This window comes from Euprymna scolopes, chromosome 16 (genome assembly GCF_053919585.1).
Source record: "Euprymna scolopes isolate OS-2025 chromosome 16, ASM5391958v1, whole genome shotgun sequence".
In the NCBI taxonomy this organism is placed as follows: Eukaryota; Metazoa; Mollusca; class Cephalopoda; order Sepiida; family Sepiolidae; genus Euprymna; species Euprymna scolopes.
The window spans coordinates 44212655-44230151 of NC_136497.1; the positions used below are offsets into that span (position 1 = coordinate 44212655).

A 17497-nucleotide genomic window follows, 5' to 3' on the forward strand; every position below is an offset into this window, starting at 1 on the left:
TTAGAATTGGGTTCCGGTTGTTACGTAGGTTTAAAATGTGGATTATTAGAATTACTGTTGCCATATTTGATGTTATTCTCCAATGTTTCGACTGAGGTAACCGCTGACTTTCTACAGATGCTTTTTATCGAATTCGTGAATTTTTATGTTGAACTCAGAAATCTGTACTGGTTTTTGAATGAAACTCTTTGATTAATCTACGTGAATAATTTGCTCTCATTTCATGACCGGGTTGAAGTTATGGTATTTGTGGTAAAGTCTTTGACATTATTTAATACTAGCAAGCTGCCCGGCGTTGCCCGGTTGTAAAATGCGTATAAATATTATATTTTAATTAATGCTGAACTCTAATGTATGATGAACCGTAGGTAGTAAACGAATTAAATTCCTTTAATAAAAAATGGACCTAAATACGGAAAGAAACTGCTCTCATGGGGAGGCAAGTAACGCTGCCCGTCAAGTATGACGGAACAAATTATGCTTCAATAGTGTTCGAACTGATATTCACATGAAATAAGGTCCCATTCGGTAAAAAAAAAAAAAGAAACAGTGCAAAAAAAAAAAAGAACTAGTAATTTTATACATATCAATTTTGGAGATGATGATTGCCAATTTATATTATTTGTATTGTTTAGACTATTGTTCACATCTGGAGTGTTATTTTTCGTAAAGACCTATGGTGTAATGGATGAAGTACTAAATAAGACAATATTCAGAATAGAATTGCAAATTACTCAAGGTTTCTATCCGATCATGGCTGACGAAACGAAATATTAATAAAAATTTAATAAAGGATTCCGTTTGAAATTCCGTGAAAATTCCCAAATTTGAAAAATGTGTTCCTGAGTTTGACAAGATACACTTGAAGAAAGCCGCAGATTATATCTGCTGAAACATAAAGAAAATAATAAGTAGTTTGAATAATCCAAGTAATACAAGTAACTTCATTACATATATATACGCACACACACACACATACACACACATATATATATATATATATATATATATATATATATATATATATATATATATATATATAATTTGCAAAATCTTCTTAATCTCTCGGAAGATTGTTAATTTTTAACTGAATAACATACGATTTGAGTGATTATAAATTGTTTTGTAACTCTGAAACTCGAGATAACATTCAAACCAGTTCAGCTGATATGAAGATAAATAACAATACGATATTTTACATGTATGAGATTACGAAAAGAAAAACAGAAACAACTATTTGCCCTTTGTTGATGCAACAATGTGGTGGGTACTAGAGTATTTCGAACACACTGTTTTTGCGTTCTGTGTGATCGTCTTAGTACAAGCATGGGTCGCTTCACGTCATCGTGGTCTTGTTGTTTTGGCTCAAGAATTCATGTGTCTTTTGCCTGGAGTGAGGACAATCGTGGACGCATTCGTGAAGAAAGAAGTCGGGAATTTCGTTCGTCAGGTGACACATAGTTCGGGATTAAATGCACAAGCTCCCAATGTCCAACTACCGAAGAAAGGTAAGTTTAAAGTTTCAGCTATACGACAACTAGTAGGGATGCACAATGTTGTCCGGGATTTATTAAAGCAATATGTATTTCACTATGTTGCTGTTTCAACTTACATATTCGATGGAAACTAGCATTTTGTAAAACTCTTTGAATTAATTTCATTCACTTTTTTCACACGTTTTTTTTAGAATTTTTCCACCAATAACTGTGTTTTCGCCAAAATAGTAAGTGAAAATATTTTTAATTGCTTCAAACTTTCACATCATCAGCTAAAATCTCAAAACACACACACACACACACAAGCATAAATAATATATTTACCTGCACTTGGTTGGGTAGTACACGTGTAGAAATATCTCTCATATCATTTGAGCTTCAACTCAAAAGCAAACTTAAGCAAAACCATTCACATTGTATTACTGTAATAAATCAATAAGTTTTCAACTAGCTGAAAGCAAACAATCTTCAGTGACAAGCAATGGATTTCTTCTTGCAATCTTGTTCTCTTTCGGTGGAGGAGCGGTCCTTCACGACTGAGACAATTTTTTATTTTTGTACCTTTTCTCGATGTTAAAAAACGACCCCGGTGTCTAACTCTGCCCCGTGGGGAGGCATAGTAAATAGGTACAATATATGTGTTGACTGTGGTATAACTGAGCTTCAACCAATCTATTGACAGAGACTTCGTTTCTTGGCCAATAGTTCTTGATATATCAAAAATATTTTGGCTTGCTTCCAAAATTTGATAGTATAGAATATTTTTTTGGTGTTTGTTTTTGTTTTACGGCATATCAACCCTTTTCAGGTTATTTTATGCCGAATCCAGTTATTTTAAAGAAAAAAATGTTTAATAGAATATTGTTTTTCCAACTCGGTTTCTATTTAACCCATAATTGGGACCCTAACAAGTACTACCACTCCGAGTCAGAGGGGACCTGGGAGCAATAGCAATTAAAGGGTGGCTCCACACTCCCCAAAAGCCCGCAAGCTGGGGCCTCACCATCAGATATAGTTTAAAGTCATATCCAGGACCATTAGAATATTTTAAATAATCTCACAGTTATCAAGTTATTTTCTTCCTGATTCTCTTTTGGGTCCCTGCCTTCCTGGCGGTACTGACATGCAGAAGTTCAGGTGCAATGCAAACAGGCATCTTGCTGTTCAACTCCCTACATAGTACCCCTGTAAGTCATGTCCCAGATAGTAGACTTGCCTACATCAAAGTGGCACTGTTTAGGGTTAAAATGCATTAAAAAAGGGTATGGAATATTGAAAATATTCTCTCAGCTATCAAGTACTTTTCTCTCTGATACGTCTATAAAAGTAGTTATTTATGGGCAAAAGTTCGAAACACATGGCCCCAATGCAGACATACTTTCAGAATTCATTATGATCCGTCTTCTCTTTCTTATTTTAATAAATGATCACATATTTATATTCTGAGGTCATTTATTGACATCTACACATGCAACACGCCTAATTATGCCAGCACTTCAAAGGACATTAATGATCAAGGTTTTTGAGGATTTCCGACTCGAAGCACATACGAAGAAGTGACTTGTAATTTTTAACGCTTCTAAATTTTATAATAAAACTCTCTCTTCTATGTCTCCTCTTGAAAAGAATGGTTTTCTCTTCAAGGAAGCCTCCTTCTTTGAAAAGCTCCTATGGTTTATTCTAGATATGTGAATGGCTTGCATCAAATTTGTTCCTAAAGTTGTTGGAAAATAGTTGGATTATTTTACTGCTCCTCAAGGTACCTGACTCCTGATACAATCCTCCACCACATCCTAAGATTTAAATAATGACGTCATATCTATGAAGTTCAATTAAAAGCACTCTTTCTTACCAAAGTACAGGGTGGAACGATAAAAGTGTCGCCTTAAAGAAAACAACATTACAGTTTTATTTTAAAACTTTTATTGAAAAAATTAATTCAGGTAACTTGATTATGTAGTAGAGCTGACATCTATTTAAGGTAGCCGCCTTAAGCCTCAATCACCGTTTCAATACGGGTCCGGAACTGGGAGCATCCTTTTTCTACAAGTTCCGTCGGGAGCTCGGTGAATTCTCAGCAGATGGCGGCGACCATGCTGGTTTTGGTGCCGTGGGAGGTCATATTGGTGATGTTTTCAGCGTATGAACAAACGAAGTAGCCCAGCAGGTTCAGGTCAGGGGAAGAAGGGGAAGTGAGAGAAAGATAAAAAGTCGTAGCACTACTTCTGAAGCCAATCCTGGGTCTCTTTGAATTTGTGGGTCGGCGGCGAGTCCTGCTGCCATACTCAGGGTCTGTCAACAGCCACCTGATTGCACCAGAGAATCAACACGCTCTTCAGCACTTCGTACACTTGGGTGTTGACTTTCAAACTGACTTTGAAGATGTGAGGTATGATATGGCACTCACTTGAAACCACACCAAAGACCATAACCATAACCGTAAACTTCGTTGGCCTTTACCCTCAAGCGTTGATTTTGAGGGTAGTGGAATTGGTCGTGTTGTCATAACTTGTATCGCTAGAGAGCATGCGTTGTAGAGTGGCGCATCACCGATCTCGCTCGTCGAACATTGTTATTTTCAGACATGATAGAAGGCCTCTATCGCTCTTGCAATTTGTACACATCTGGCTAACTAAACAAGCAAAAAAACGGTTTTCATCAAACAGAAATAGAATCATGTCGTCTTTTCTAGGGCGACGATTTTATCGTTTCGCGCTTTACAAAATCGACTTCTGCAATCTTATGACTCTTTTTACACAGAAGAGGTGTTTCTCGTCTCACTCTATTGTATTATTATATTATGGTAGATGCTCGACTGAACTGTAGTCCTTGGTCCTTGCCTGTTGAATAATTATAATAGAACCTGTTTGGCAACAAACATAGGGGAGAATTGTCCCTTCTTTGTACTGAAAAACAAGAAGAACTTTCATTTACAAAGTCACTGTCATAAATCATCTCGAATACCATGAGGCAGCATGATCGTCTTCAAGTCTAATGTAAATAATTACTTATCGAGTTGTTATCTTTGACAAATCACATCCTTGAATGCAATATTCTGTCTATTACAGCCACTGCTTCGAAACCTAACCTATCGTGACAGTGAACATCGTCCAACCACCAATCTTTTAAATACTTATCACCCACTGACCCTCGGGACTTAATTAAATGGTGGCAGATCAGTGAAAAGAAAAAAATTAATTTTTTAATTACTAGCCAGTTTTTCAAAGATTTCTTTCAGATTAGAAGGTCAGCTTTATTTTAGAAAGCAATGGTATTGTTGAATCAACATTCGTCAATACAGCCTTGATGCAATGAGATTAATTGTTAGCGTATGTATTCCTTTGCAAGTACGGTGATTATGTAAATGATCACGTGATTTGTAAGAGGACACTGATTGATGGAGCTGTTTTAAAAGACAGTCCGCGAGAGAGAATCGATAAAGCTAAGCTCGAATAACACTTAAGGACAAACATCTTCCCCAAGGCCGATGTGATTAAATCATGTTCTCTTCTATTGTCACACCTTGATAGTGATCCTAAAAGGAATAAAAACCGATGAAATCTATACTATTACCTCTATTCCTTCGAATTATAATGAAGCATCTGCTCTGTTTCTCGGATCAATCATGGACTACATACTTGTGTTGAGACTATACTCGCACCATAGATGCATATTTTCGATTACAGTCAATGCGGCAAATATATTGATATCGAAGTTTATGCCCAAACTGTAATATTATTACATACGTCTATTTATTATATTTAAGGATATCTTTCACTCTATAGTAAAGAAAAATTCGTATTTATTTGTATATAAAGAAATATAACTTTTTTCCATCTAAAAATATTAGTCAGTGAAACACGCGCATTTATAAAACTATTTCAAATGCTAATAAGAATCGATAAAATATATAGCAAGTCAAACAAACCCGATGCTTAACTCTAAATAAAAAAACATATGTTTGTGTTTTCCTTTATGACATTTGATTTGATAATTGATGTATATACGAACAATTAAATTACTGATGTAATTCTATAAGTATATATGCATATTAATGCGAACACTTGCGAAGCAAAATTTCTTCCTATTTTTTTCGCAGAGCTTGTATACATCTATAAAATATATATGCCATTAAAATTTCTTCTCCGTTGAAATCTTAAACGTAAACAGTTTAGTAAAATAAATTACTTCATAAATTATCCAGAATTGGACATATGTTGTTTTTGTTCATACATTTTAAATAGTATGACGAAGAAAACATGCTGATGAACCGGTTCGTATTGACATGGAAAAATAATATATAAAATCATTAAAACGATCACTGTAAAAGTAATGCTCTATATTCACTAGAGGACCAACTAATGACTTTTAAATGGTTGATTTTTAGGAATAGTCGGTTCTGTTTTGTACGAATATCACAGTCTAAATAAGTAGTGTTCATGATATTATTATTATTATTATTATTATTATTATTATTATTATTATTATTATTATTATTGTTATTATTATTATTAGTAGTAGTAGTAGTAGTATTATTATGCCATGTACTTCCTATTGTTTTCACTGCTGACCATGTTGTTTTTGCGCGAGCACAGCAAAATTCAATGTGCGAATGCGCAAACATTCAATGCACGTGTGCATTTATAAATATAATTAAACCAAGGTTGCTATTTTGCAACTCGAAAGACTACTGTTCCCCCTTCTCTCTCTCCCTCCCTTCCTTCCTTCCTTCCTTCCTACCTTCCTCTCTCCCTCCCTTCCTCTGGTTCTGTTTACAAGAGGAGTCGGGCATGTTTTTAAAGGACATATCTTCCCTTTAATGAGAGCGTTTTGGATAAAGTTTCATAATATGTCATTTAAATCATAGTTGTAGGTGGTATAGAATATGTTAATAAATAAACACGAACAGTCAAGAAAGTAGAGTTTGAACTCGACGGTATGCCTTAGCTTAATCATGCACCGTTTAATATGAGGACTGAGTTACAGGATCTGTATATTTTACCCCTCCCCAATATTTCAATTTAACATTTTGCAACATATTTTATAGGCCCTACCTCTGCTAAATTAAATCTCATGACAAATTTGTGCTTTCTACATTTATTAAAGGATGATTTCTGTATCTATGCGCAAAATTTACTTATAGAAATGTTGCTTTTCAAATAATAAATGCCTATACTGAACTGCTAAGAAATCAAATAGTTTCTTTCTTCAACCTTAAAAATTATCGGCACTGACAGCTAAATCTTCTTTAAAAAATAAAGTAAATGGTTTTTCTTTATTTATTTTAAGTATATTTTTATTGGCAGCTAACTACTCTTCAAATTAATGAAACGAATGTGACTGTTTTAATGTACTTATTTGAAATTGTACTGTTCTAATTGACAGGACAACATTTGATTTGGAAACAATTCATTATAAAATGAGTAAGTCACAACTGATTAGCAACATCAGATCGATCACCATTTTTAATGTGTGCGAAAAATAATAACGTACATACGGAAATTACATGCCTTAACATTTTATTATGCAGGTTATCAACTAAAAATAAATTCAAATATTTTCTGCGTCTAAAATCTTTTCATAATACGAGAAAATTCTTTGATTCTCGTTCATATTGGAAAAAATAAGTAAAAAATTACGAACAGTGGTAAGAAAAGTGTTCTGTAAATAAGGATGAAAATAACTTCGGTCTGTCACGTTTAAAAATATTAGAAAACAAAATAATATGCAATGAAGCGTTGTCTCTCTTTACCTAATGAGAGAGAGGAAGTAATCTGTACTTGATTTGACGTTGGGAGGTCAATGAGGATGTACGCACTTCTCACAACAAAGACGTGGAAAAATTCACTTTTCAAAATTAACTGTAATGATACGCGCAGTAAAATGTGTTGAACGTTTTTACTCTTTTTTTTATTTTTAGGTATCCCCTACAATGAGTTGCGACAGGAAATGGAAGCGCTTCGGAAATCTGAAAATATTCTAGAAAAGGGGAAGGTATTCGCTTACGTGTACACTCTTCCAGATGACCACTTCAAACTTCAGAAAGAATGTTTCTCCATTTTCGAAGGTAGAGGTTCTAACAAAACTGTTTCTGACTTAAAGGGCTGAAAAAAACACGCACAGAAAAAATGCACAGAAAAAAAATGTACAGAAAAAAAACACGCACAGAAAAAAAAACATGTACAGAAAAAAATACAGATAAAACACGTACAGAAAAAAACACGTACAGAAAAAACACGTACAGAAAAACACGAAAAAATACGAATAAAAAGTAACAAGACATTTATTTACAGATAGTACAGGAATAATGGATTTACAAAGGCTTCTTCTTCGTTTCAATTTATTGATTATAGGAAATCCATACAGAAAAACAATAGCTTAGATCAACAAAACGCAAATATATGTTATCTTTGTTGTTGCTGTTATTATATTTTTAAAACGTATTTTATATTAAAAAATAGAAATGTTTGGCGAAATTCTTTAATGCATAACATGATCGGTTACAGTTAGAGGTTTTAAAGAGGCGAATGATTAACCTGTCTAACGATTAACCGGTCGAATGATTAACCGGTCTGAAATAAACGCCATTTTAAATAGAGATGCATCCATGCATCCTTATAAGATATTTCGTAAAAGGACAAAGTAACGAAGGACAGCAACGATTGAACCACAATATGTGCTAGTGTTTTTTCTTTGAAGTGTTATCGTATTACAGAACCAAAGAAAAGAAGTATCTGTTGCTATTTCTTCACTTCGACTATGGCGACGGCTTGACAACAATTAGAAAGAAGAGAAAGAAGCAGGGACACTTCTATCCACTTACGCAACCTACGACGTGTCAACAAATAGTTCTATCTGCCAATTCGACATAATGAGTATAGTGTGCGTTAATAGATCGAGAAATCAGCGTTCAATCCTTGATGAATTGATACAAAAATAACTAAAAATATGGTACCTGATGGCCCCTTGTTACAAAATCAACGTCATAAGTTGAGGATCAAGGGTAAGTAGAGTATCCTCGGAAAGAATGCTATGAAAATGGAGCCTTCGGGTTTCTCTCAACTATAATGCATCACCTTACATTTTTTACAACGAGAATCAAGCCAGATATTTTTTTATCAAAGAATTGGGCCATCGTCGTCTTACAGACAGTTCATCATTCTTAAAGCTACGTTTGGGCCATTTCATGTAAGAATCTTGGACCAAAAATGTCTTTGGAAGAAATGAAGTTGTAAATCTTTTTTTAATAGTGAATGTTGTTCGTATTAATAACTTCATTTTAAGGCAAATTCCAATACTATACGCTAAGTTTTAAAGTGTAACTGATGATCTCATTTTATGTATATTTATGTCACACGATTTAATCTAGAAATTAGATAACTCCGCGTATATAGATCCGATTTTGAAACGCTAGTTCTTACAAGAAAGAAAAAGAGAGGAATAATAATAAGAAGAAGAAGAGGAAGAAGAAGAAGAATCAGAAAGAAGAAGAAGAAGAAGAAAAAAAAAGAAGAACACGAAGAAGATAATGATTGCGTGGCAAACGACACGTTGCAGGTGTAGATAAAGGAAGTAGAAAACGAAAATGAAGACGAATAAAAAGAAGAGGAGGATAAAGAAAAAGATACCAATAGGATGGCAAAGTGCGCAGTTCATCGAGATTGGAAGTATAGCCATTAAAAGAAGAAGAAGAAGAAGAAGAAGAAGAAGAAGAAGAAGATATGACAGCACACGACATTATTCAATCGGGGATAATGCAAATAAACAACTAGATCTGATGTTACAAACCATAGAGACGGGAATCAGTTTACTCGGCGGTCATCAAAACCATAAATATACTTATTTAATTATAGTAAACATTATGCATTGCTACCTGAAGATATATGAGTGAAGATGCCATTTAAAATGGAAGTATACAACTGGATTATTTCATTTTCTTGCACGTTTTCCTTACACACACACGTGCGCGCACACACGCACGCGCGTGCGCGCACACACACACACACACACACATATATATATATATATATATTTATTTATTTATTATTTTTTAAAAATATATATATATAAATGTTTAGAGGTACAAAAAATTTATATAACGATTTAAATAGAATCTGCGGAAATATATGCGCGCGCGTGTGTGTGTGTGTGTGTGTGTGTGTGTGTGTGTGTGTGTGTGTGTGTGTGTGTGTGTGTGTGTGTGTGGATATACTGGTTGGCTACATCCCAATGACCAAAGGAAAAAATCAGTTCAAAATCATATTTTTCTTTACCGTCTTACGTGTATTTCGCAACCCGTTTCGAAAATATTGTCGTTAACCAGTATATATGCTCTTAATTCGGAAATATAATTTATTGAGCTTATTGCTTGAATAAATTTAGACGATATTATGAAAGATATATACTTTAGAAATATTTTACTATAATCTCAGAAGTATATATGTCTGTGTACATGTATATGTTATGGGGTGTGTGAAATGGACTGCGACATCTATATTTTACATAAAATTGAAGTGGAGCAACAAACTGTTCCCCACTGCGGTGTATTCAAAAACTCATCTTGTATTTAGTAGTTCAAAAAGTCAACTAATCATAGCTTTGACGTCAAAAAACTGTCGATAAACCATGAAGTTGTTCTTGTCTTAATGATTTTTTTTTTAAGTTAATGTACTTATATATTAGACTAGCATACTAGTTTTTCTTGCGGCGAACAATCTGGTGAGAATCAGAGTGGATCATGCAAGTTAATAGAAAGTGATCTCTCGATTTCTTTAGTAGACTACTTCTAATCTAAATTCGAGTCAGTTAATATAAAATTTTTGACATCCTCGCATCCACAACTGCAGCTCCAATGTAGACACGCCTTTCCCCTACGGAACATGTCACTCACGCATGTACTGGTTATTTAGTTAACGGATGCATTTTCGCATGTGTCTTATGCAAGTTTCTAAAGAAACCGCAAGGTGTTTATACTTTCGGACAGGTGATTGATTGCGCCGATTTGCCAGGTGTTATTTATTCTGTTCACGTGTGATGTCCGTTTACTCAGGTTCAATGTTCAACACATTTATTTGTATACACAAGAATCGTTGCAAGGATAAATAACAAAAAGAAAATATAATACTGGAATCATTACGCAATATTCTTTTTTGTGTCTTGTCGTCTTGTGGCTAATAAACTTGGATATTTATCATTATAACACTTTTATTCTTTTGTTTATTTTTCAGAGCCAAGCGATTATTCAGTCGACCATGACTTATTAGTCAAAGAATTCCATCAGGCATTCCTTCATGAAAATGCACTCAACCCAATGGTGTTTCCCTCTCTTAGGTAGAATAAACTCTTTATTGTTTTTTAAACGTTTAGATTTAATATAATGATTAATCAAGGTTATTACCAACTGTAGCTGTTTGTTATTAATGAAATACGAACAAAATATACCCGATGTCATAAAAGTTGGAATATACTACTACCATTACTACTACTGCTACCACTACTACGACTACTACTACTAATACTACTACTACTAATACTACTACTACTACTACTAATAATAATAATAATAAAGAACCAAGAAAATAGAAGATTCATATCTATACGTTCTCTATCCCCTTTCCTATCCCCTTCCATTACCCAATCGCCGTCCGCCAAAAGAGAATGATGCCAATTAGCCGAGAAGGGCCAAGGAGGATAGAAAGACCGAGGAGAGAGCACTGAACAGACCTCCGCTGGACAAGTGCGAAGAACACTGGGATCTTGGGGAGGCTTATTGCCACTCAAATCCCATTGGAGACCAAATGCCGCTGCTAGCGAGAGACCGATGGTGGGTGGCTGTTGCGATAATGCAAATCCATTTGCAAATGTTATCAGAAGCGGTGGAGAGCACTAGAAAACTGGGGAGACTTGTTGTCACTCAGCTTCCAGAGAACACCACAGGTCATTCCATGTGAGCCAATAATGATAGAGTCGAGAGAATCAAGGAAAATAGGGAAACCGAGGAATGGCAGTACATAGCAGACCTACACTGGGAAGATGTAGAGTATACTAGAACGTTGCGAAAGCTTATTGACACATTTCTTCTAGTAATCTCAAACATTCTACCACAAAATGAAACTAACGTACATTTCTCAATGCAGTTATGACTGGACACTTCCCATTCTGCCGTAAGGACTTGGATAAATATATGCACGACCCCGATTTATATATTTGTAACACTCTTTCCCTGTCTAGTGAACATAATATATAATCACATGATCAGATATACATATGTGTTAGATTAACCTTAGACGCAGCGTTATTTACTTTTAATTCCTCTACCGTTCTCATTCCACTTAACACTGTTTCAAATAGTATTAATACAGAGCTCTCTTTAGAAGCGAGTACAAAAATTCATGTATTTGGTGATTTAATGCCCATCGCTGAGGTTGGCCTGGCTTATAGAAAAATAAAAGTTAAAGAAATAAACAAATCGATCAATAATAGAAAGGAGAAAATGAAAAAAAGAACGAAAGCGTCTCATTATGGAAATAAATTTTTCTTCTTTGGATTTTTTTTTTCAATTTTTGACCACTGTCCTCATCATGGATTTCTTTCTTACAAGGCTTCGGTCGATATAACCTCCAACGGTAGGAGGATGTAACCAGGAGATCTATGTGGACGGTCCTGGGGTTAGAGAGGTGTTCAATGTACATCTGGTCCCGAAGTATGGCAAAATAGATAGATAGATAGATAGATAGATAGATAGATAGATAGATAGTGCATCTTCTCTAACTTAGGAATCTTTATATCGAAATTGGGATATGTACAGACTTTTTGACGGAATCTTTATTTAATTCATAGCGGTAACTTTCTCTTGTGCCATCAAGCTGAAACTCTTAAGTAGTTCGTAATTGTGTTGTCCCTATCGCCCACACTGATGATTAAATAGACTCCAGAGTTCGACGTATAGATTCCCGAATTCGACAAGATGCACGTGAAAAAGACCAGAGGTTACATCAAGCGAAACTTTGTGTGAATAACATCCGGGATGACAACTCTAATTCGGCAATCCAAATAATAGTTTCTTATTTTTCTACTTTTGGGCCTCCGTACAGATTTATTTTTCTCTTTTTGTATTGCTCATAGCATTCCTTTGTTTGGATTTTGTTGTTGTTTATCTGTTTGTTTATTTTTTTTCAAGTGGGTATACTTTCATATGCGGAAGAAATTTGTAATTTTCCGGTGGGAAATAAAATACTTGTCTGTCTTCTAAAATCAATCAACCACTTCATAGAAGTAAACAAAGGAGAGAACACATCGAAAATATATCTAACGACTTATGTTCATTTTCTCCTCTTCAGACGTAAACAACTTGGGCTTAGTGATTTATTATTTCGCCACAACAGAAGTATAATTAAATAATATTTTCAAAATTTTATCTGTAAAATTTTTTTATTTAGTTTCTGTAACAATTATTTATATGTTTGCTCGCTAAATAATAAATTGGTTTATTTAGATCGTATCTATTTAATAGATTCTATGTGGTCAGAAATAATACTTAAGATGAGAACGGTTGTTCGAAAAATCCAAATGATACGAAAAATCAATCTTCATCTCAAAAATTCACAAGCGTAAAACTAGTTTTGTAAAGAAAATGCAGCATTATCAAAAGAATGACAAAGTCTATTCATACAAAATGAATTAATTTTTAGTGACTTGTTAAAACAACGAAATGCGTAATATAAGAGTAGGATGTTATTGAAGATTGACATAAAAGTTCGTGGAGTTAAATAAGTCTCAGATAGACCTGGTTCTTATAGACGTCACAAAGACCTGGAATCGTAAGTGGTTATCACCAAGAGATCGATGTGAACATCCATGAGGCTAGAGAAATGCCTAAGATAGGGCTGATCCCTGAATATCGTGAGAGTGAGATATAGATAGATATACAAAGATAAGTACACATAATTAGATAGAGGGAGAGGTAGTGTCTCTAGTATAATTAAACTGGATTTCTTTTTTTTTTTCATCATGATTTCCGAACTTGCCAACAGAGTTTAGCTGCTTCCGGGTTCAGTAAAACAACGTATCAACGAAGACGAAAATAAATCTATCCGTCAAAGCTTGATGTTTATTTATTTTCCGTTCCTCGGATATCCTAGCGATGGATCCTTGGTCAATAGCAATAGTGAAAGAAATGTGATATTAATAGAAAGAATGACAAGGTATAGTTATACAGAACTAATTAACTTTTATTGACAATTTGCCACGATAACAAGTTGCTAGAATACGAAAGTTCTGAGAGTCTTAAAACGTCTTAAGTAACGAGAAGTTGATTTTTTTTTTCTCTAAGGAGAATTGTAGCAGGCATGTTCATTTTGACGGGCGCCGTGTGCGTTTACATGTATGTAAAATCAGTAGGCATTGTAGATGTGCGTCTACATTATGTTTCTACTGTTTTCTTTGTGAAAGTGTATGCATATATAAACGTTTGGTTAGCAGTGTATATGTGTTATCGCTTTGTTTAGTATTTTGTTTGTGTGACTCGGCGCATCTATCGAGACTTTAGATACAAAAGAAACAGACAGGATGTGCCGCAAAGGAAGAGGCAAACTGTATCTTTGGGTTTTATAGTACATTTGGTATTCCTAAGCAGTCACCTATTTCAGTACTAACTACGCTCAATATTGCATAACTAACGCTAATTGGGTGATAATCTAATTTGGTTTCATATCCTAGAAATAGGGAAACTATTAATATTGTCTGCTTTTCTTTATATTGACGACGTTCTACGGGTGCTTTTTCTGGCCAGGAAATATTAAGGTATTCCGGTTTTGAAAAAGAAAAGGGCGGCAACCATTGAAATATGAACTATTTTTATTCAATCCATCTGCTGGAGTCATCTTTATTAGCTAACAGTCACTTTTGGAGCTCAGTTGATGTATTTTAAATGTTAATAGATCGATTATTAGCCATGATATGGCGTATTTATTCCTTTCTAAAAAGTATAAAATTTCTTTCGACACCCTGTAGCATTAAAGTGAGATTTTCTAGCTGTTGACTACATGAGTAGGCGTTCAAATCACAATTTGTTACACTGACTGTGTATATTCCTATTGTATTGGTGTAATCATGTTTAAACGCATGGAATTCATGTTACCTGGTGTTTTATATGCATATGTGATGTTTATTCTATCAAGCTAATTAATAAGATTCATTGTTACTCCCCCCCGATGTAATTTTTTAATGAGCCGATAACAAGAATTTTCTCAAATATAATTTCAACTGATTTTTTTATTCTTTTTTGTTATTCTGTATTGTATAGGGTGACGCACCCTTTTTGTGAATATGTCAAATTAATAGGTAACCTTATTTTGCTTGGAATATTTTTTTTTCTATTTTAATATAAGGTATTGTTTAGATTAGTTTATTTATTTATTTTATTCTTTTGTTTTTCCTAAAGTAAATTTCAATCTGTGTGCGCAGTTGTTTGCTATTTCACTTCGACAGTTATAGATTTTGGTTGTTGTTCTTTAAGTTTAGAATTTGAAATTTCTTATTCAGGCATAATTTACACGAGTCGTCTATATTTCTACATGTACTGGCCTGTTGTACTATTTTCTACTTGATTATTAGCGAGCTTTCAATTTCTGCGATATTTCAGTAAAGGGTCGCTAGTGCGGTGTTTATTCGGCGTTTTTTTTTTGTTTTTTTTATTGACTGTTTTTATAGTTATAATATCTGGTTTTAAAATCCAGGGGTAACAGACTCACGCCGTACTCCTAATTATCAGGGTTTCCTTTGACAAATATTATAGCTTCGAAAATAATGCTTTTGCTTAGGTATATACAAACGTTTGGTTAGCAGTGTATGTATGTTAGTTAACAAAATGTACAAGCTTCACAGTTAAATATCTTCTCTACATTATTATCCTTCTTATTTCTATTTGGGTGATTGCTATTATGGTTCGATTTCCGAACAAATTTTCAAAGCTGACGGATTAATATCGTGGGTATCATTTACATTTGCAGTTTTGTAAATTTTCTCCAGTTCATTCAGAATTAGGTTATCGTAAGTTTTCATTGTTTGTTCGCTAAAACTATTAAATTAATTAATCAAAATACACAATAACATTGAAGTATATACGCCGGAGTGGTTTAGCTTTACGTTAAAAGACTACAAAGAATACATTAACAACAACCCTAATATTAAATTGATCTCTCCCTGGATTTCAGACATAAGAGTAATTAGTAAAATAATTTTGTATAGAATCCTGCCTAACATCAAATCTAAAGTGACTCATAACTTATGAGTTTTACTGTATTAAGTTCCCAATTAGTTTGCAAAATGATTTCATCAGATCAACCGTAAATTTATTATGTTTGAAATCGATTTCTAATATCAACCCATTTCCCAAAAACTGTTGGACAGCGCTTTAAAGTCGAGGAAAGGTTAAACTCATAAAATAACTAATTTAGAAATTGACATAATAATTAGCTAGAGGAATAATTTTTAAATGCTATAATAAAGGGTCATATAAGGGTGTGGGTTTGAGATGATGCGCATTTTCTGGTGAACTCTGGTGAAAGAAATTCGCAAAAAACTAAACTCAGATTACATCAAATCTTTAGAGATATAGAACTAAGAATAACTATTGACATTTACCATAAAGTTGGGAATTTTCGACATATTATTCACAAAAATATACCGGAAATAAGAATAATAAAAGGATAAACAAACGTAGAAACTTTGTTTGGTTTAATCCTCCTTACAGTGCACACATCATTCACAACATACCGAAGGAATTTTACCAGATCCTTGACAAGAACTTCCCACAAGGACATAACATATGTAAATTTATAAACGAAAACACAGTTAAATTGTGTTTTTTAACGTCTGTTAACTAAGCTAAAATTATAATAATTAAAACTAGCAGGATCTGTGAAAATTCCACTAGGGACTTATTCCTATGTAATACATTAGTGTTGGGATTCTGTGGGTGTTAAGCGTAAATGGAGACGCTCTGATATATATAGCTCTTTTGTTAAAACTACAAATATATTTATCTAAGCTAGCAGGGACGCCCGGCGTAGCCCGGTCGTACAGTACGCTTAAATATGATATTTTAACTTTTGCAGATTTCGTATATATCATTATAGTTAATATTTTATCGATTTTTATATATTATAAAGTTGCGATTTCAAAATTTAAAAAATATATCCATATTATTTGAGTGCATCAGCTTAAATCGAAACCGAAACCCAAACTTATTTTAATATATGTATATATATATATATATATATATATATATATATAGTCATCAACATACAGCCCTGTTTCGTTGTATCCCAACACATCAGTGCCGCTAGACTAGCACCTCTCCCAAGCTGAGGATTGAACCTAGCACCATCGCGTTGACAGTTAGCAGTTCTACCGATCGACCCAAGGAGCGGCTCCAGTAAATAATCTTGCCAAATGTCTATTTAAACAAACATCCGTCCACCATTGTACAGTGCTCTAACCGCTTTGTTTATAAACAAAGAGCGAGCGTCACATTTTTCAGCCAATTAAGTAGGGGGGCTTAAAATATATACATATATATCCTTGGCAACTAAGTTCTCGCGTTTTCTTTAGTCAAAATTAAATGATTTCTCGAATTTCTTGAATTTTGAAATAAGTTGTGAACACAATATGAAGAATACATCATTAATTAAATATTTGTTAGTTCAACGGCAAGAACGGTATATATATATATATATATATTGTTAGTTTGTAAAGTATATATAAATGATATTGTCAATGTGTGTGCGAAAAGTCTATGCCAAACATTTCTTTCTAAATATTTGATCTACAGAGTTGAAATTTGATATATATATATATAGGGCCATTGGGCCTATAACACACCTTCTATTTGGCATTTATCGGGTAAAAATTGCTGCTAAGATGTAAGAATTGAAAACAAAAGAGTTGATCCTGGCTTAAGTAGCTGACTAAATCTGTTTATATGCATAAATCTACATTCA

The 17497-nt window shown here is 33.8% G+C and overlaps 1 protein-coding gene across 1 annotated transcript in view; it reads left to right on the forward strand.

Moving 5' to 3' along the window:
• The first annotated feature begins 1241 nt into the window (after positions 1 to 1241).
• Positions 1242 to 17497, forward strand: part of LOC145295931 (sphingosine-1-phosphate lyase-like) — a 74435-nt gene continuing 58179 nt past the window's right edge. Inside the window, exons 1-3 of the mRNA XM_080141814.1 lie at positions 1242 to 1508; positions 7417 to 7563; positions 10724 to 10826. Coding sequence (XP_079997940.1) covers positions 1259 to 1508; positions 7417 to 7563; positions 10724 to 10826 — 500 coding nt within the window. The 5' untranslated portion in view covers positions 1242 to 1258. The remainder of the gene's footprint in view (positions 1509 to 7416; positions 7564 to 10723; positions 10827 to 17497) is intronic.